The 20,472-nt window shown below is 47.8% G+C and overlaps 1 protein-coding gene across 1 annotated transcript in view; it reads left to right on the top strand.

Moving 5' to 3' along the window:
* Positions 1–20,472, top strand: part of Dnah10 (dynein axonemal heavy chain 10) — a 124,112-nt gene that overhangs the window by 32,687 nt on the left and 70,953 nt on the right. Inside the window, exons 19-28 of the mRNA XM_038346140.1 lie at positions 14–221; positions 2,042–2,198; positions 2,713–3,189; positions 3,801–3,959; positions 6,315–6,431; positions 6,563–6,665; positions 7,799–7,977; positions 8,181–8,392; positions 17,094–17,247; positions 18,819–19,052. Coding sequence (XP_038202068.1) covers positions 14–221; positions 2,042–2,198; positions 2,713–3,189; positions 3,801–3,959; positions 6,315–6,431; positions 6,563–6,665; positions 7,799–7,977; positions 8,181–8,392; positions 17,094–17,247; positions 18,819–19,052 — 2,000 coding nt within the window. The remainder of the gene's footprint in view (positions 1–13; positions 222–2,041; positions 2,199–2,712; positions 3,190–3,800; positions 3,960–6,314; positions 6,432–6,562; positions 6,666–7,798; positions 7,978–8,180; positions 8,393–17,093; positions 17,248–18,818; positions 19,053–20,472) is intronic.

Consider the following 20,472-nt stretch of genomic DNA (forward strand, 5'->3'; position numbering starts at 1 on the left):
CCCTTCTCTACAGGTGTGAAGGAATTCTTCGAGCACATCGAACGAGAAAGGGCCAAAGACGTGGACCACATGGTCCGGTGGTACCTGGCCATCGGACCGCTGCTGACCAAAGTTGAAGGTCTAGTTGTGCATACCAACACAGGCAGGGCCCCCAAACTGGCCTCCTACTACGAGTACTGGGAAGGCAGAATCTATGACGTCCTGGGGAAGCTCATCCTGAAGTAAGCCCATCTGAGTTGTGCCTGGGCTGGTCATGACTCACAGGCTGCCGGATGGGGAGGCTGACCAGGGAGGGGTTACCTCTGTGTGGGCCCCTGTTCCTATGAACCCCTTCTGGTATACGAGGCTTCTGTGTGCCTCTCTGCCTCTGGAAGACAGAGTAACCCTGTTTGTCTGGCAGCAGAAGGCCCCAGAAGAGCTTGTTTATGCTGAGAGATGGACTTGGAGGACAGGTGACTCGGCCCTCTTCCCCGGCTACAGTCAATCACCAGTTGGAATGGTCACTGCGTACTGAGTTCTGATTTCTCATGACAGTCCAGCACCAAAGCTGCTGTCCTCTGTGGGTCCTGTGGACCAGCAGCATAGCTCGGCCAGCTGGGAGACACACACACTGTAGCCCAGGGTCATTCTAAGAGCCAGCCCATGAGTGCCATCCCCATGACTCTTGAGTCAGGCTCTGAAGGTGGCATCATTGCATCATAGTGCCCTTTTTGAAAACATAAACACATTTTAAAATATTTAATTTTAAATTGCACGTATATGATCACGAGTGCAGGAGCTGTGGGGCCGGTGGTTGGTTGTCCCTGCAGCTGGAGTGGCGGGCAGATGGTTGGTTGGCTGTCCCTGCAGCCAAAGTGAGGGTCAGATGGTTGGCTGTCCCTGCAGCCAGAGTAAGGGATGGTTGGCTGTCCCTGCAGCCAGAGTGAGGGTCAAATGGTTGGCTGTCCCTGCAGCCAGAGTGAGGGTCAGATGGTTGGCTGTCCCTGCAGCCAGAGTGAGGGTCAGATGGTTGGCTGTCCCTGCAGCTGGAGTGACGGACAGGTGTGAACCACCTGGCTTGGATGCTGGAAATCAAACTTAGGTTCTACAGAACACCTTATCTGGAGCTACTTTTCATAATGTTTACCTAATCTATCATCCCATTATCCATCCATCCATCCACCACTCATGCATGCACACACCCATTTCTGCATTCCATCGGTCTATCCACCATCCATCTATCTACTCTCCCATCACCATCCATCCATCCATTTGTTTGGCTACCACACACCATGCCTGCATCCACCCACCGATGAGTCCATCCATCCATCCACTCATTTGGCTGTCACACACCCATGCCTGCATCCACCCACCGATGAGTCCATCCATCCATCCACTCATTTGGCTGTCACACACCCATGCCTGCATCCACCCACCGATGAGTCCATCCATCCATCCACTCATTTGGCTGTCACACACCCATGCCTGCATCCACCCACCGATGAGTCCATCCATCCATCCATTTGTTTGGCTACCACACACCCATGCCTTCATCCACCCACCGATGAATCCATCCATCCATCCACTCGTTTGGCTGTCACACACCCATGCCTGCATCCACCCACCCATGTATCCGTGCATCCAGCCAACCAAGCTTTATCTGAAGTAGCCATGTGCGAGGGCCTGGACTAGATCTTGGTCACAGACAAGGGCCCTGTCCTCTGGAGACCGAGGAGAGAGGGCAAAGCGAGAGGATGGACACCTGTTCAATGATCGCCACGGAAGATCAGACAGCATGCCCAGGAGGCAGAGCGCTGCTGGGGATGACTTTTGGGTGGTCAGTGTTCGTTATTATTTCTCACCAGTAGGCGTTTGATTCCCCGAGCAGAAATGACCAAGGTGCATAAAAGTAGACAAAGGGGGCAATGGGCAATGGTCGCCCCCACATGGTGGCTTACAGTGTGTAGCAGACCTCCCCCTCGGCCCCAGACTCTGCTCCTTCCGTCGGCGCTTGGTGTGTTTCATACTCTGAGTCCTATGGCCCTTGCGTTCTTCCACTTAGGAACTTGCAAGCTTTCAACTCTCTGATCCTTGGAAATGCTCCTCTGTTCCAAGCGGAAACCATTCTGTCAGCTCCGGAGATCATCCTCCACCCTAACGCCACCGAGATTGATAAGATGTGTGTCCAGTGCACCCGCAACTGCGTGGAGATCACCAAGGTAACGCGAGGTCACCGGAAACAGTTGCTCTTCTGCTTGCCAGCTGCTTATTGGTTGATACAGTTGGAGAGGGGCCCAGCAGACACTGGCTCAGCTGCCTCTGGCCTCTGTGAAGCCATCAAATTTAGGAGCAGTCCCATAGCCCAATCCTGGTTCCATTCACCCCATCCTACCTTTTTTTTCTTTTTAAAAAATTTACCTTTTTTAAAAAAAATCATATGGCCCAGGCTAGCTTCAAACTCCCTATTAACCAAGGAGAACCTTGAGTTTCTGATCTCCCACCTCTCTAGTGCTGGGATTACAGGGAAGGAGGAAGGGGAGCATAGCAGGGCATGGTGGCACACATCTGTAATCCTACCGTTGAGGTTGAGGCAGGGGATGGTAACGTCAAGGCTAGGCTTGAAGGCCTGTGAGGTGAGACTGTCCATCACAGCAGGGCTCGTCACCAGGTCCTAGTATACGCTCAGGAGGCACACAGTGCTCAACGCTCACCTCCCGCCTGCTTTCCTGCCAGTACTTTGTGCGCTGGATGAACGGCAGCTGCATCGAATGCCCCCCTCAGAAGGGCGAGGAGGAAGAAGTCATCATCATGAGCTTCTACAACGACATCTCCTTGAACCCCCAGATCATGGATCAAGCTGTTATGATCCCCCAAAATATCCACAGGCTCCTGGTGAACCTCATGAAATACCTGCAGAGGTGGAAACGCTACCGGCCCCTCTGGAAGCTGGACAAGTCCATCGTGATGGAGAAGTTTGCAGCCAAGAAGCCAGCCTGTGTGGCCTACGATGAGAAGCTGCAGTTCTACTCCAAGATTGCGGCGGATGTCATGCGCCACCCGCTGGTCAAGGATGAGCACTGCATCCGGCTGCAGCTTGGGCCACTAGCCACCACTGTGCAAGAAAATGCCAAGTCTTGGGTGATTTCGCTGGGGAAGCTCCTCAATGAGTCCGCCAAGGAGGAGCTTTTTAGCCTCCGGGATGAGATCGAGGTATGCCAGCACCACCTTTATTTCAAACAGATCTTCAGGGGCAGTGGTGTAGCTCTGAGGTAGAGCCTTGCCCAGCACATCCAAAGGCCCTATCCTTGCCTTGCTTCATTTCTGTTGCTGTGATTAAATATCCAAGAGAAAAAGTGAGTTAAGGGAAATAGGGTGTATCTCACTCATAACCTCAGGTTACAGTCCACCACTGAGGGGTTCCAAGGCAGGAATTCAGAGAGCTAGTCACACCCAGCTGGTCATACACAGTCAAGAGCAGAGAGAGGATAAATGCACCCTTGCTCTCTTGCTCTCAGCCAGTGTTCTCTTCTTGGACTGTTCGGGATCCTCTGCCTAGGGAATGGTGCTGCCCACAGTGGGCTGGGTCTTCCCACCTCACTTAACAATTAAGATAACCCCTCCTCCCCACAAAGATGCCCACAGGCCCGCCATAGCTACGCAATTACTAATCAAGATGCTCTTCCTGAGCAATTTCTAGGTTGCCTCAGGTTGACAAGACTAACAGGCAATCCCTAGGCTGCAGGCTGCACCAAGGAGCCTTGTTCTTGGGGAAGCTGGTCTCACCTATTGCTGTTTTCTGTCTCCACTGAATTCTTTCGTAGCACCTGAACAAAAACCTTAAGAAGAGCCCTACCACGCTTGAAGATCTCAAGTTCGTCCTGGCGACGATTGCAGAGGTCAGGACAAAATCTTTAGTCATGGAGCTGAGGTACAAGGACATCCAGGAGCGGTACCGCACCATGGCAATATACAGCATCTTTGTGAGTTAGCCTTGCTGCCCTGATGCCACTCTTGGTTGGGTTATCTACTCTGTAAATTACTTTTCCTCTTCCAGCCTCAAAACACCCGATGAAAGCAGCCTCAGGAGGAGGCATGGCTGGATAGGCATGGCAACTGTCAGGGGAGTTAGGGCATCAGGAGTGGGAAGCTAGTTGGTCATATTTTGTCCACACACACGAAGCAAAGAGAGACAACAGGAAGTGAGTAAGGCTTTAGACCCTCAGAGCCCAACCCCAGAAAGGCCTCCACTGTCTACATATTCCATCACCTCCCCAAACAGCGCCACCAACTGGGGACCAAGAGTTTCAACAGTGAGCCTGTGGGGGACGTCCTCAGAAGGGCCTCTCAGTGGCCCTGCCAGCCATGTGTTCCCAAGCAAGTGATTAAAAATCCCCAGTAGGAAGCTACCACATGGGTGTCCCCAACAGGAAGCCCCCTCATGGGTGTCCCCACTGCATGGGTATTTTATTGAACTTTAAATGTGGAGACCATGGCTTGACCTCACAAGGCTTCTGTGATGTTCTGCAGCCTGTCCATATTAGCTCGCTGTCTCGTCTCAGTCCCTTTCCTGGGGAGAGGACGGGGGCCACTTCCTGTGAAAAGTAGAGTTTTGTAAAATAATAAGAGGGCTGACAAGATGGCGCAGTGGGTAAAGGAGTTTTCTACACAAGCCTGGAGACCTGAGTTTAATCCCCAAAACCCACGTAAAGACAGAAGGAGACAACTAACTTCACAGAGGTGTCTTCTGATTGCCATATGTGCACTGTGGCATGCGTGTACACACCTACGTATCACACACACTAGTAATCATAAATAAGAACAAGAAGGAACAGAGTGAGTTCTGGGACATTCAGGGCTACACAGAAAAACCCTGTCTTGAAGAACCAAAAAGCCGGGCAGTGGTGGCGCACGCCTTGAATCCCAGTACTTGGGAGGCAGAGGCAGGCGGATCTCTGTGAGTTTGAGGCCAGCCTGGTCTACAAGAGCTAGTTCCAGGACAGGCTCCAAAGCTACAGAGAAACCCTGTCTCGAAAAAAAAAAGAAAAACCGAAAGAGAGAGAGAGAGAGAGAGAGAGAGAGAGAGAGAGAGAGAGAGAGAAAGGGGAATGTGAGAAGATAAAAGAAACTTGTGGTAAATGGTTTTATTAGTCTATTTTTGAGATAGGGTCTCTCTGTGTTTTAAATTTTTTAAAGATTTATTTATTTTTATTTTATATGTTTAAGTGTGCCTACAGGTATGTGCACTATGTGAGTGCAGGACCAGCAGAGGCCAGAAGAGAGCATCAGATCCCTTGGCACTGGAGTTACGAATTGTTGTAAGGGGTTTTGTGGCTGCTGAGAACTGAGCTCAGGTCCTCTAGAAGAGAAGCCAGTGCTCTTAACCACTGAGCCATCTCTCCAGCCCCCATTCCACCTACTTTTAAGGACACTTTTTGTGCTTTGTTTTCAGAAGTTATAATATGAAGAAGCTAGTTTCTCCTTTTCTTTTTTAATTATGTGTCTCTGTATATATACAATACTCACAGAGGCCAGAAGAGGGCATAGATCCAGATCTCTGGTTCTCTGGAAGAGTAGCCAGCACTTTTACCCGCTGAACCAGATCTCTGTCTGTCTGTCTCTCTCTCTAGGGTCTCACCATAAAGCCTTGGCTGGCCTGAAACCGTTATATAGAGCTGGCTGCCAACTCATAGAGATTTCCTGATTCTGTCTCCAGAATAAAAGGCATGTGCCACTATGCTGGCCCAGATACCATTTTTATTACAAAATTACAGATTGGCCTAGACACAGTGGCATACACCTATACTCCCAGAACCTGGGAGGTGGAGGCAAGAGGATCACCTTTGGCTACATAGTGGGTTAGAGGCCAGCCTGTGAGACATAAAACTTCAACTCCAAAATGAGTCAACAGGGGTCTGGAGAGGTGGCTTAGTGGTTAAGAGTGCTGGCTGCCCTTCCAGAGGACCCAGCCTGGGTTCCCACATCAGGCAGCTCACAGCTCCAGGGAATTTGATATTTTCTTCTGGCCTCTGCAGGCACTGTACATACATGCACACACACATACAAACACACACACACACACACACACACACACACACACATAATTAAAGAGGAAAAACTAAAATCCCCAAACCAAATAAACAACCCCAAGAACACAATGTTACTGTCTCAGCTGGCTTTCCAGATTGTTCCAATAGCTGCCTTGGGTGCAGCTAGAAGCCAAAGTCCATGGGGAGCAGCTTTCACCTGACATTGCAATTCCAACATTATTGGTAATCCGTTCTGCCTCTCATTGTCTGTCTGTCTGTCTGTCTGTCTGTCTGTGTCTCTCCCTCTAGCCTACCGAAGCTGAGCGGGAACTGGCTGACAAGATTGAGACCATGTGGCAAACTCTCTTCAACGACTCTGTGCACGTGGAACATGCGCTCGGGGGCATCAAGAGAACATTCACTGAGGTGAGGTGTCACCTCCACTCTGAGTGCAGATGGGAGACTGGGGAACGCTCAGAACTCAGATGCACACGGGGCATGTGGGGTCCTGGGTTCCAATCCCCACACTGAGGTTACACCAAGCCTCCTTCACTCAGATCACCCGGAGTGAGATAATGAACTACAGAAGTCAGCTGGAAGAGTTTGCACGGCGCTTCTACAGCCAAGGCCCTGGCGCAGTGGGTGAAGACCTGGATAAAGGTGAGGTGTGGGGATGTTGAGGGCTCAGGACTCCCGAGACATTCACAGGAAGTGATGTGTTGTCACTGAAGGATCGACTCCTTCCTCAGCTGCTTCTCTCATGGTCTAGCGATGGCCTCTGACGGCAGGGTGGGTACAAGGGGTTTGTGCAGGATCTAGTGAGAGCGGGAATCCAGCCGGTCCCCACTGCAGCCGAACATGATGACCACTGGCATCTGCCTTTGCCAGTGCAGCAGTGTGTATCACACACACACACACACACACACACACACACACACACACGCACACGCACACGCACACGCACACACGCACACACACGCGCACACACGCACACACGCATACACGCACGCGCACACGCGCATACACACACACACACACACACACACACACACACACACACCCCTTTGCTGCTCTCTTCCTCTGAATTCATCCATTCTCTGCACTTAGGCACCTTAGACGGTGCCGTGCTGCCTCTCTCTGTCCTGCCAGACTTCTGTCATCATGGCGCACATCTGAAAGAAATGGGTTAAGAGGAAGAACAGTTGTTCTGGCTCACGAGTTCAGAGGGCTCAGTTCACTGTGTTCACGTGAACTTCAGGTATCCTTCTTAGCAGCAAGCATCTTTACCCACTGAGCCATTTTTTTTTGCCCTCCATCTTATATACACACACATTTTTAGACACACTGCTCACTTTATAGCCCTGATTGGCTGGGAACTTACTATGTAAACAGGCTGACCTTGAACTTGCAGCGACCCCCCCACCTCACCCCTGGCTCCCAAGCCCTCACCGTCACATTGTCCTTTCTGCTCTAGCTCTGCACTTCTTTTTTTATTTTTAAAAACTTTTAAAATTGATTTGTTGAGCTATACATTTTTCTCCACTCCCCTCTCTTCCTCTCCCCTCCCCTTTTACCCTCCCCCATGGTCCCCATGCTCCCAATTTACTCAGGAGATCTTGTCTTTTTCTACTTTCTACTTCCCATGTAGATTAGATCTATGTAAGTCTCTCTTAGTGTCCACATTGTTGTCTAGGTTCTCTGGGATTGTGGTTTGTAGGCTGGCTTTCTTTGCTTTATGTCTAAAGCCACCTATGAGTGAGTACTTATCATGTTGGTCCGCACTTCTTCTCCAGGCGTTGAGCTCTTAAGCAGTTTTGAAAAGGAGCTGGCCAAGCATGAGAAGAACCGGCAGGATCTGGCCAATGCGGAGAAGCTCTTTGACCTCCCCATCACCATGTACCCTGAGCTCATCAAAGTGCAGAAGGAGATGTCAGGGCTCCGGCTGATCTACGACCTATATGAGTCTCTAAAGGTGCCATCCCTCCCCCGGACACCCCAAGCTGGGCACAGGCGCACTCAGGTGCTGTGTTATGTTGGGGAGGGCTCAGAAAAGCCACAGCTCCTTCTGGTTGGCTTCAACACTCACCCTTTTACATTAGAGGATCCTTTGAAGAGAGAGCCGAGGGAGGCTTTTGTGTCAGGCCCCATGGGTGCTGACTTGTCTAATGTTTCTAGGTTGCCAAAGAGGAGTGGTCCCAGACCCTCTGGATCAACCTGAATGTCCAGTATCTGCAGGAAGGTATCGACGGTTTCCTCAAAGGCCTCCGCAAGCTGCCGCGCCATGTGCGCAGCTTATCCGTGGCCTTCCATTTGGAAGCAAAGATGAAGGCGTTCAAGGACTCCATCCCCCTCCTTCTGGACTTGAAGCACGAGGCCCTGAGAGAGAGGTGGGTTCCATCCTCCGTCAGCCTCGTGAGCTCACGGAACGACTTTATTTTTTATTTATTTTATTTTATTTATTTATTTTTATTAAAAATTTCCACCTCCTCCCCTCCTCCCATTTCCCTCCCCCTCCCTCTCCAGTCCAAAGAGCAGTCAGGGTTCCCTGCCCTGTGGGAAGTCCAAGGTCCTCCCCCTCCATCCAGGTCTAGGAAGGTGAGCATCCAAACAGACTAGGCTCCCACAAAGCTAGTACATGGAGTAGAATCAAAACCCAGTGCCATTGTCCTTGGCTTCTCAGTCAGCCCTCATTGTCAGCCATGTTCAGAGAGTCTGGTTTGATCACATGCTCCTTCAGTCCCAGTCCAGCTGGCCTTGGTGAGCTCCCTTTAGATCAGCCCTGCCATCTCAGTGGGTGGGCGCACCCCTCGAGGTTCTGACTTCCTTGCTCATGTTCTCCCTCCTTCTGCTCCTCATTTGGACCTTGGGAGCTCAGTCCAGTGCTCCAATGTGGTTCTCTGTCTCTATCTCCATCCATCGCCAGATGAAGGTTCTATGGTAATATGCAAGATATTCATCAGTGTGGCTATAGGATAGGGCCAGTTCAGGCACCCTCTCCTCAGCTGCCCAAGGAACAAGCTGGAGACATTAGATCTCAGGCATTTACAGCGTAGGTTAGACAGGGGGCACAGACGAGAGGGGCCAGCTCAGCAGCAAGGCAAGAGGGGACAGGATTTGTTTAGAAAGGAAGACAGCAGGAGGATTTGGTTAGAGGATGCAGGAGAAATGGAACGGAGCCACCAATGTCATTTGCAGTTTTTAGGTGCAACATTAGAAGAATAAAAAGAACTCTGCCTGTCACCCCAGTGCTTGGGAAACTGAGGCAGGAGGATAGAAAGTTCCATGACAGCCTGGACCATATGTCTATTGGCACATTGCCTCAAAATTGCTATGTAGCCCAGGATAGCCTCAAACTCATGGCAGTCTTTCTTTCTCAGCCTTCCATGTGCTGGGATTATAGGAAAAAAACATCATGCCTGGCTTGAAATGAATCCTACACACACACACACACAACACACACACTTTATTTTTTTTTTCTCATGGTTTATTTTTTTTTATATTTAAAAATTTCCATCTCCTTCCCTCCTCCTCCCCCCTCCCTCCCCTCCTTCTCCCCTTTCTCTCCCCTCCTTCTCCCCCTTCCCTCCCCTCCCCTCCACCCATACCTCCCCTCCCTCCCTCTCAAGGCCAAGGAGCCATCAGGGTTCCCCACTCTATGCTAAGACCAAGGTCCTCCCAACTCCCCCCAGGTCCAGGAAGGTGATCGACCAAGCTGAGAAGGCTCCCACAGAGCCCGTCCATGAAGAACAATCAGAGCCCAGAGCCATTGTCCTTTGCTTCTCAGTCAGCCCCCGCTGTTGGCCACACTCAGAGAGACGGGTTTGGTCGCATGATCCATCAGTCCCATTCCAACTGGAGTTGGTGATCTCCCATTAGTTCTGTCCCACCGTCTCCATGAGTGAACGCACCCCTCTCGTTCCTGACTTTCTCCCTCATGTTCTCGCTCCTTCTGCTCCTCATCGGGACCTTGGGAGCTCAGTCCAGTGCTCCAATGTGGGGCTCAGTCACCTTCCCCATCTGTCGCCAGCTGGAGGTTCCCTCACGGTCCTGACTTTCTTTCTCATGTTCTCTCTCCTTCTGCTCCTCATCAGGACCTTGGGAGCTCAGTCCGGTGCTCCAAGGTGGGGCTCTGTCATTTTCTTCATCTATCGTCAGGTGGAGGTTCTATGGTGATATGCAAGAAATTCATCAGTATGGCTATAGGAACTGGCCTTTTCAGGCTCCCTCTCCTCAGCTGCCCAAGGAACTAACTGGGGGCGTCTCCCTGGAAACCTGGGAACCCCTCTAGGGTCAAGTCTCTTGACAACCCTCAGGTAGCTCCTTAAATTCAGCTATATGCTTCCCTGCTCTCATATCCACCCTTCCTATATCCCAAGCACCCCATTCCTCCGAGCTCCCCCCGCTCTCCCCTTCACACTTTTCTCTCCCCATCTTCCCTTGGCCCAGTCTTGCCCAACCCTCAAGTTCCCAATTTTGCCTGGCGATCGTGTCTACTTCCAATATCCAGGAGGATTACTATATCTTTTTTGGGAGTTCACCTTCTTATTATCTTCTCAAGGATCCCAAACTTATAGGCTCGATGTCCTTTAATCATGGCTAGAAACCGAATATGAGTGAGTACATCCCATGTTCATCTTTATGGGTCTGGGTTACCTCACTCAGAATAGTGTTTTCTATTTCCATCCATTTGCCTGCAAAATTCAAGATGTCATTGTTTTTTACCGCTGAGTAGTATTCTAGCATGTATATATTCCACAGTTTCTTCATCCATTCTTCCACTGAAGGGCATCTAGGCTGTCTCCAGGATCTGGCTATTACAAATAATGCTGCTATGAACATAGATGAGCATATGCTTTTGTTGTATGATTGGGCATCTCTTGGGTAGATTCCCAATAGTGGAATTGCTGGGTCCTGGGGTAGGTTGATCCCGAATTTCCTGAGAAACCGCCACACTGCTTTCCAAAGTGGTTGCACAAGTTTGCATTCCCACCAGCAATGGATGAGTGTGCCCCTTACCCCACAACCTCTCCAGCAAAGGTTATTATTGGTGTTTTGGATTTTAGCCAATCTGACAGGTGTAAGATGATATCTCAAAGTTGTTTTGATTTGCATTTCCCTGATAGCTAGGGAGGTTGAGCATGACCTTAAGTGTCTTTTGGCCATTCGAACTTCTTCTGTTGAGAATTCTCTGTTCAGTTCATCGCCCCATTTTTTAATTGGGTTAATTGGCATTTTACCGTCTAGTCTCTTGAGTTCCTTATATATTTTAGAGATCAGACCTTTGTCAGTTGCAGGGTTGGTGAAGATCTTTTCCCAGTCAGTAGGCTGCCTTTGTGTCTTAGTGACAATGTCCTTTGCTTTACAGAAGCTGCTCAACTTCAGGAGGTCCCATTTATTCAATGTTGCCCTTAAAGTCTGTGCAGCTGGGGTTATGCATAGGAAACGGTTCCCTGTGCCCATTTGTTGTAGAGTACTTCCCACTTTCTCCTCTATCAATCTCAATGTGTTCAAATTAATATTGAGGTCTTTAATCCATTTGGACTTGAGTTTTGTGCATGGTGATAGATATGGATCTACTTTCATTCTTCTACAGGTTGACATCCAGTTATGCCAGCACCATTTGTTGAAGATGCCCTCTTTTTTCCATTGTGTACTTTTGGCTCCTTTATCAAAAATCAGGTGTTCATAGGTTTGTGGTTTAAGATCCGGGTCTTCTATACGATTCCATTGGTCAACTTCTCTGTTCTTATGCCAATACCAAGCCGTTTTCAATACTGTAGCTCTGTAATAGAGTTTGAAGTCAGGGATGGTAATGCCTCCAGAAGTACCTTTATTGTATAAGATTTTTTTGGCTATCCTGGGTTTCTTGTTTTTCCATATAAAGTTGATTATTGTCTTCTCAATCTCTGTGAAGAATTTTAATGGGACCTTGATTGGGATTGCATTGAATCTATAGATTGCTTTTGGTAGAATTGCCATTTTTACTATGTTGATCCTCCCAATCCACGAGCAGGGGAGATCCTTCCATTTTCTGGTATCCTCTTCAATTTCTTTCTTCAAAGACTTAAAGTTCTTGTCAAATAAATCCTTCACTTCCTTGGTTAGCGATACTCCCAGATATCTTATGCTATTTGTGGCTATTGTGAAAGGTGATACTTCTCTGATTTCCCTCTCTGCTTCCTTATCCTTTGTGTATAGGAGGGCGACTGATTTTTTGGAGTTGATCTTGTATCCTGCCACGTTACTGAAGGAGTTTATCAGCTGTAGGAGTTCTTTGGTGGAGTTTTTGGGGTCGCTTATGTATACTATCATATCATCTGCAAATAATGAAAGTTTAACTTCTTCCTTTCCAAATTGAATCCCCTTGATTCCCTTATGTTGTCTTATTGCTATTGCTAGAACTTCAAGCACTATATTGAAGAGATAAGGAGAGAGTGGACAGCCTTGTCGTGTTCCTGAATTTAGTGGGATAGCCTTGAGTTTCTCTCCGTTTAATTTGATGTTAGCTGTCGGCTTGCTGTAAATAGCTTTTATTATATTTAGGAATGACCCTTGTATCCCTAATCTCTCCAAGACCTTTATCATAAAAGGGTGCTGAATTTTGTCAAATGCTTTTTCAGCATCTAATGAGATGACCATATGGTTTTTTTCCTTCAGTTTGTTTATATGATGGATTACATTAATAGATTTTCGTATGTTGAACCAGCCCTGCATCTCTGGGATGAAGCCTACTTGATCGTAATGGATAATTTTTCTAATGTGTTCTTGGATTCGGTTTGCCAGTATTTTATTGAGAATTTTTGCGTCCATGTTCATGAGTGAGATTGGCCTGTAATTCTCTTTCTTGGTTGAGTCTTTGTGTGGTTTAGGTATCAGGGTAACTGTAGCTTCATAGAAGGAATTTGGCAGTGACTCTTGTGTTTCTATATTATGAAATACCTTAAGGAGTATAGGTATTAGGTCTTCTTGGAAGTTCTGGTAGAATTCCGCATTGAAACCATCTGGTCCTGGGCTCTTTTTGGTAGGGAGGTTTCTGATAACAGTTTCTAATTCTTCGCGACTAACAGGACGATTTAGAGCATTTACCTGGTCCTGGTTTAACTTTGGTATATGGTATTTATCTAAAAAACTGTCCATTTCTTTTACATTTTCCAATTTTGTGGCATACAGGCTTTTGTAGTAAGATCTAATGATTTTCTGAATTTCCTCTGTGTCTGTGGTTATGTCCCCCTTTTCATTTCTGATCTTGTTAATTTGCGTGTTCTCCCTCTGCCGTTTGATTAGTTTGGCTAAGGGTTTGTCAATCTTGTTGATTTTCTCCAAGAACCAGCTTCTTGTTTCATTGATTCTTTGGATTGTTTTCTGTGTTTCTATTTTGTTGATTTCTGCCCTCAGTTTGATTATTTCCAGTCTTCTACTTCTCCTAGGTGAGTCTGCTTCTTTTTTTTCCAGAGCTTTCAGGTGTGCTGTTAAGTCACCAATGAGTGCTTTCTCCGTTTTCTTTAAGTGGGCACTTAGTGCTATGAACTTTCCTCTTAGCACTGCTTTCATTGTGTCCCATAGGTTTGAGTATGTTGTGTCTTTGTTTTCATTAAATTCAAGAAAGACTTTAATTTCTTTCTTTATTTCTTCCTTGACCCAGGTGTGGGTCAGTAGTTGACTGTTCAGTTTCCATGAGTTTGTGGGCCTTCTGGGGGTAGCATTGTTGTTGAATTCTAATTTTAATCCATGGTGATCCGATAAGACACAGGTGGTTACTAATATTTTTTTGTAACTGTGGAAGTTTGCTTTGTTACCAAGTATATGGTCAATTTTCGAAAAGGTTCCATGAGCCGCAGAGAAGAAGGTATATTCTTTCCTATTTGGGTGGAATGTTCTATAGATGTCTGTTAAGTCCATTTGGTTCATTACCTCCATTAAGTCTTTCAATTCTCTGTTAGGTTTCTGTCTGATTGACCTGTCCATTGGTGAGAGAGGAGTGTTGAAGTCTCCAACTATTAGTGTGTGTGGTTTGATGGCTGCCTTGAGTTCTAGAAGTGTTTCTTTTACATAAGTGGGAGCTTTTATATTAGGGGCATAGATATTCAGGATTGAGACTTCATTCTGAAGGATTTTTCCTGTTATGAGTATAAAGTGTCCCTTTCCATCTCTTCTGATTGATTTTAGTTTGAAGTCAACTTTGTTGGAAATTAGTATGGCCACACCCGCTTGTTTCTTAGGGCCATTTGCTTGATAAACCTTTTCCCAACCCTTTACTCTGAGTAGGTGCCTGTCTTTGTGGTTGAGGTGTGTTTCTTGTAAACAGCAAAATGTTGGATTCTGTTTTCGTATCCAGTCTCTTAGCCTGTGCCTTTTTATAGGTGAATTGAGTCCATTGATATTAAGTGATATTAATGACCAGTGGTTGTTAACTTCAGTCATTTTTAGTAGTAGAGTTTGTGTGTTTCCCTTCTTCTAGTTGTGCTGGTGAAGGGTCGCTAGATGCCTGAGTTATTGTCGGCGTTGTTGGACTCCTTGGTTTGTGATTTTCCTTCTATTACTTTCTGCAAGGCTGGATTTGTGGCTGCGTATTGTTTAAATCTGTTTTTGTCCTGGAATATCTTGTTTTTCTCCATCAATGGTGAATGCAAGCTTTGCTGGGTATAATAGTCTAGGCTTGCATCCATGTTCCCTAAGTGTCTGTAGCACATCTATCCAAGCTCTTCTGGCTTTCATGGTTTCCATTGAGAAATCAGGTGTAATTCTGATAGGTTTCCCTTTATATGTTACTTGACCTTTTTCCTTTGCAGCTCTTAATATCTGTTCTTTATTCTGTATGTTTTGTGTTTTGATTATTATATGGCGTGGGGATGCTTTCTTTTGATCCAGTCTATTTGGTGTTCTGTAGGCTTCTTGTACCTTCATAGGAACATCCTTCTTTAGGTTGGGGAAGTTTTCTTCTATAATTTTGTTGAATATGTTTTCTGGGCCTTTGAGTTGTAATTCTTCTCCTTCTTCTACCCCAATTATTCTTAGGTTTGGTCTTTTCATGGTGTCCCAGATTTCCTGAATGTTTTGTGTTAAGAATTTGTTAGATTTGTTTAGTTCTTTAATCTGTGAGTTTATTTCTTCTATAGTATCTTCAGAGTCCGAGATTCTTTCTTCCATCTCTTGTATTCGGTTGGAAATACTTGTCTCTGAAGTTTCTGTTCGTTTACTCAGAGTTTCCATTTCCAGTCGTCCCTCAGATTGTGTTTTCTTCAATACCTCCATTTCATTTATCAGGTCTTGTACTGTTTCCCTTACCTGTTTGATTGCTTTTTCTTGTTTTTCTTGTTTTTCTTGGGTATCTTTGAGAGATTTATTTATTTCGTCTACCTTTTTGTTTGTCATCTCCATTTCTTTATGGCAGTTTTTTACCTCCTGTTTAAGGTCCTCTATTATTTTTATAAAGTACTGTTTAATGTCGGTTTCTTCTATATCTTCTGGGGTAGGGTGTTCAATTCTTGTTGTTTCGGGATGTCTGGCTTGTGGTGATGTCATGTTGCCTTTCATGTTGTTGGAGGAGCTCCTGCATTGGCGCCTGCCCATCTCTTCCTTGCTCCGGGCAGTCAAATGAAGGAGGGGACCTCCCACCGGCCTGGGTGCACTCAATTCCAGGTCCCCAGAGCCCAAACAGGCTGAGCTGTGGGATTTTGTGGCCCCAAAGACGGGAGGATGAGGCAGGGGGAGGGGGGGAGGATTTTGGGTGCAAGCTGGGAAGGGACAGGAAGAGAGAGGCAGTATCCGGGGAGAATAACCCCTGCAGGAAGAGCAGGAAGTGTGCTGGTGGCAGGGGGAGTTGTGGAGAGTCGGTGGTCCCTCACCGGGCAGCTGCCGCGGTTCGGGCACTCACTCCTCACTCACCCCAAAGAATGATGGATCCTTCTGCAGACTGTGAGGTCCCCTTGCAGGCCAAGCAGCTCTCAGACAAAGGCCTACCTTGCTCCGGGCAGTCAAATGAAGGAGGGGACCTCCCACCGGCCTGGGTGCACTCAATTCCAGGTCCCCAGAGCCCAAACAGGCTGAGCTGTGGGATTTTGTGGCCCCAAAGACGGGAGGATGAGGAAGGGGGAGGGGGGGAGGATTCTGGGTGCAAGCTGGGAAGGGACAGGGAGAGAGAGGCGGTATCCGGGGAGAATAACCCCTGCAGGAAGAGCAGGAAGTGTGCTGGTGGCAGGGGGAGTTGTGGAGAGTCGGTGGTCCCTCTCCGGGCAGCTGCCGCGGTTCGGGCACTCACTCCTCACTCACCCCAAAGAACGATGGATCCTCCTGCAGACTTTCAGGTCCCCTTGCAGGCCAAGCAGCTCTCAGACAAAGGCCTACCTTGCTCCGGGCAGTCAAATGAAGGAGGGGACCTCCCACCGGCCTGGGTGCACTCAATTCCAGGTCCCCAGAGCCCAAACAGGCTGAGCTGTGGGATTTTGTGGCCCCAAAGACGGGAGGATGAGGCAGGGGGAGGGGGGGAGGATTTTGGGTGCAAGCTGGGAAGGCCACACACTTTAAAGATTTATTTTTATTCCAAATTATGTTTAGTGTGTTGTGTGTGTGTGTGTGTGTGTACCTGTGGAGGCCAGAGGGCATCATATCCCTTAGAGCTGGAACTACAGATGAGTATGAGTTGCCATGTGGGTGCTGGGAACTGATCCTGGGTCCTCTGCAAGAGCAGCCAGTGCTCTTAACTACAGGACCATCTCTCCAACCCCTTAGTAATATATTTAATTGACTTCTTCTTCTTTTCTTCTTCTTCTTCTTCTTCTTCTTCTTCTTCTTCTTCTTCTTCTTCTTCTTCTTCTTCTTCTTCTTCTTCTTCTTCTTCTCCTCCCCCTCCCCCTCCTCCCCCTTCTTCTCCTCCTCCTCCTCCTCCTCCTCCTCCTCCTCCTCCTCCTCCTTCTTTTGAGCCAAGGTCTCAGGATATAGCCTATGCTGACCTCAGACTCCCTATTCTCCTCTTTCAGTCACCCATGGGCCTACACCATTAACCCCTGCCCACCCAGCATTCAGAACAGTTAGTACATACAAGCTGTGTTTGCTGGGGTGGTGTTTGTTAATGGCTCTACATCCTTCCAGACATTGGAAAGAACTCATGGAGAAAACAGGCGTGTTCTTCGAGATGACAGAGACCTTCACACTGGAGAACATGTTTGCCATGGAATTGCACAGCCACACGGAAGTGCTCAATGAGATTGTCACCGCGGCTGTCAAGGAGGTCGCCATTGAGAAGGTAGGGAAGGGGAGCCTTGGGTTTCGGTGCTGCGGCTCTGCCTACAAGGCCTTCGTCAACCTTTAGTTCATTGAGATGGGTTTACCATGTAGCTGAGGCTGGCTTTGAACTCGTGATCTTCCTGCCTCAGCTTCCTGAGTGCTGGGATCACAGCAAGGCTCCGGTAAAGGCTGTCTTTTCTCTTAGCAGGAAACGCTCTGTCTCTAGTGTCTAAGTAAGTAGAACCTCTGCCTCAGTTTACTTTTTTTTTTTTTTTTGGGTTTTTCGAGACAGGGTTTCTCTGTAGCTTTGGAGCCTGTCCTGGAACTAGCTCTTGTAGACCAGGCTGGTCTCGAACTCACAGAGATCCGCCTGCCTCTGCCTCCCGAGTGCTGGGATTAAAGGTGTGCGCCACCACCGCCCGGCTAGTTTACTTTTTTTGATGTTCTTGATTACAGTTTCACATTCTATTCACTGGTGAACAATTGGGCACCCCTTGGAAAACAATTAAAAATAGAAAATCACTCACAGCCTGGACACTGAGGGTAGTCATGGCTGTCATTTTAGTGAATGCTGTGCCCTGCTGAAGATGCACACACAACGTCAAAGTGAGTGCAGGAAGATGCCATGTGAGCCCATTTTGCACAACTGATTCTAACAGAATGCTAAAAGATGCGTAGACACATGACACATGTGAATACATTCACACATATATGCACAAAACACATGCAGGTATACATACAATCAATACATGTGTTTACACTCATACACTATAAACAAATACTTACACACACTATGTATAGATGTTGTCTTAAGTACATGTCTCACAGCTGTGGAAAAATACCCCAACAATAGCAATGTAAGAAAGGAAAGGTTTACTGTGGCTCGCAGTTTGAGGGCACTTTCCATCATGGTGGGGAAGGCATGGCGGCAGGAACGTGAGGCAGCTGGTCACACTGCAGTCACAGTCAGGAAGCAGAGAGATGGATGCCGGTGCCCAGTTCAGTTTCTCCTTTTTATTCTCTCCATTTCCCAGTCTAGGGAATGGCACCACCCACAGTGGGCAGATCTTTTTTGTTTTTAAACTTAACCTAATTAAGATAATACCTCAAAGGCATACCCAAGGTCCTGTCTCACTAGAGATCAAATCACACATACTTATAAACATCTAAATATCATTGCAGATTTCCTCAGAGCCTGGAATCATAGTAAGCCTAGAATTTTGTACTGACACTTTCTTGCTCAGCAGTGGGTGAGCGTGGTAGGACCCCCTTGTTACATAGGGAGCTGCATAGTTGAGACCCCGGTTCTGGCACTCGGTAGCATGTGTGGCCCTTCTAAACCTATCTCTGCATAACAATCTGATTTTGGGGGTGGGGGTTAGATGAGAGCCCACATGTAACACGCATGGTGGCAGAGTACACACCCGATAGTCAGGGACACTGTTGCTGAGGAGACTCTCGACCTCTCAGATGATGGAGCTGGGACTCTGGGTTGAGTTGAGACCAATGACACATTAGGGAAGGAAGCTCCTGGCTTAGGGTCGTGCTCTTTCTGTCTGTGGGCCCAACCACTATTTCTGTCCCAACCAGGCCGTGAAGGAAATCCTAGACACCTGGGAGAACATGAAGTTCACTGTGGTCAAGTACTACAAAGGCACGCAGGAGCGAGGCTACATCTTAGGGTCCGTGGACGACGTCATCCAGTGCTTGGACGACAACACGGTCAACTTGCAGAGCATCTCCGGGAGCAGATTCGTGGGGCCTTTCCTGCAGACCGTCCACAAGTGGGAGAAGACACTGTCTCTGATAGGGGAGGTCATTGAGGTGAGAGCCAAGCAGAGGGAAGTGTGGGAATTTTATGTGAGAACACCTGTGCTTAGAAAGGAGCGGTTGTTTCCCTGCTCTTGATTTAGCTGGTGGGGGAAGTGCATCGATGGAGATGTTGATGAGTTCTGACTTCAGGGAATGCACTTTTAATTTCTAAGATTCCTACTTGGCCTTTTAGCATGTGTTCTGTTTCCAAACCTCCTGTTCTTGTTGTATGATAAATATCTATGTTAAAGTCCTTTTCAGGTTTGACTGTTGTGGGCTGGGTAGCTCTCTTCACATGATTCAATTTGCCTTTGGGTTATACCTCCTAAAGTTTTTCTCCCCCTTCTTCTCCCTCTCCCTCTCCCCCTCCCTCTCCCTCTCCCCCTTCCCCTCCTCCATCCCCTCCCCCTCCCCCTCCCTCTCCCCTCCCCCCTCCTCCTCCTCTTCCTCCTCCTCCTCCTTGTTCTTCTCCTTCTTCTTTTTTGGTTTTTCGAGACAGGGTTTCTCTGTAGCTTTGGAGCTTATCTTAGACCTTGCTCTTGTAGACCAGGCTGGCCTTGAACTCACAGAGATCCACCTGTCTCTGTCTCCCAAGTACTGGGATTAAAGGCGTGTACCACCACTGCCGGCTTCTCCCTATTCTTGCTCAGTGTGTCATCTGTCTTTGTACTCCCCAAACCTGGCCTGTCATATTGGTAGTGGGTCAGGCCTGTGTGGGCAGTGCTGGACTAGTCCTCTGTAAACAAACCAGATCAATTGGGCTCTGTCCACTATTTCTGGGAGGCTGAATTTTTCATAGACAAGTATATTTGGTCCCCAAATTTTCTCAGCACCATAAAAGAAAGCTCCCTGTCACTTCCCAGCTCCTGCTTCCCCAGGTCCCAGTAACTGCACATCTGTTTTCTATCTCCATATCTAATCTGTATGTTTCACATGTGTGAAATCACACACAAGGCTCATCCACATGGTAGCATCTGTCCAAGCACTAATCTGTCCATGGCTGTACCATTTTCGGTTCACCTGATGGCCGTCTGTCTTGCTCCCACCTCCTGGGTGTTATAGAAACGCCCACTGGCAGAGTTCCTGAATGCACTGTCTGGGCCTCTGTTGTCCCTGCTGGTGTCTGTATCTGGAAACAGAATGGCTGAGTAGGTGGCACGCAGCTTCTTGTAAACACAGACTTCTGCACTGGTCATTGTGGATCACAGGTCTCCAAATTCCACATGTAACAAGATACGTCCTCCCTGCCCAGGACTGGCATGGGGGGCATTCTTTTGCTTTTGAGTAGAGCAGTGTCCTCAAAATGCTGCTTTCCTGCATGGTAACCCCCAACTCTCCAGGGATTTGTTCCGAGATGTCCTGACAATGCCCAGAACCCAGATAGTACCTAATCTTGTACAACTGCTTCCCAGTACACATATACCTATATCAA

Source organism: Arvicola amphibius, chromosome 10 (genome assembly GCF_903992535.2).
Source record: "Arvicola amphibius chromosome 10, mArvAmp1.2, whole genome shotgun sequence".
In the NCBI taxonomy this organism is placed as follows: Eukaryota; Metazoa; Chordata; class Mammalia; order Rodentia; family Cricetidae; genus Arvicola; species Arvicola amphibius.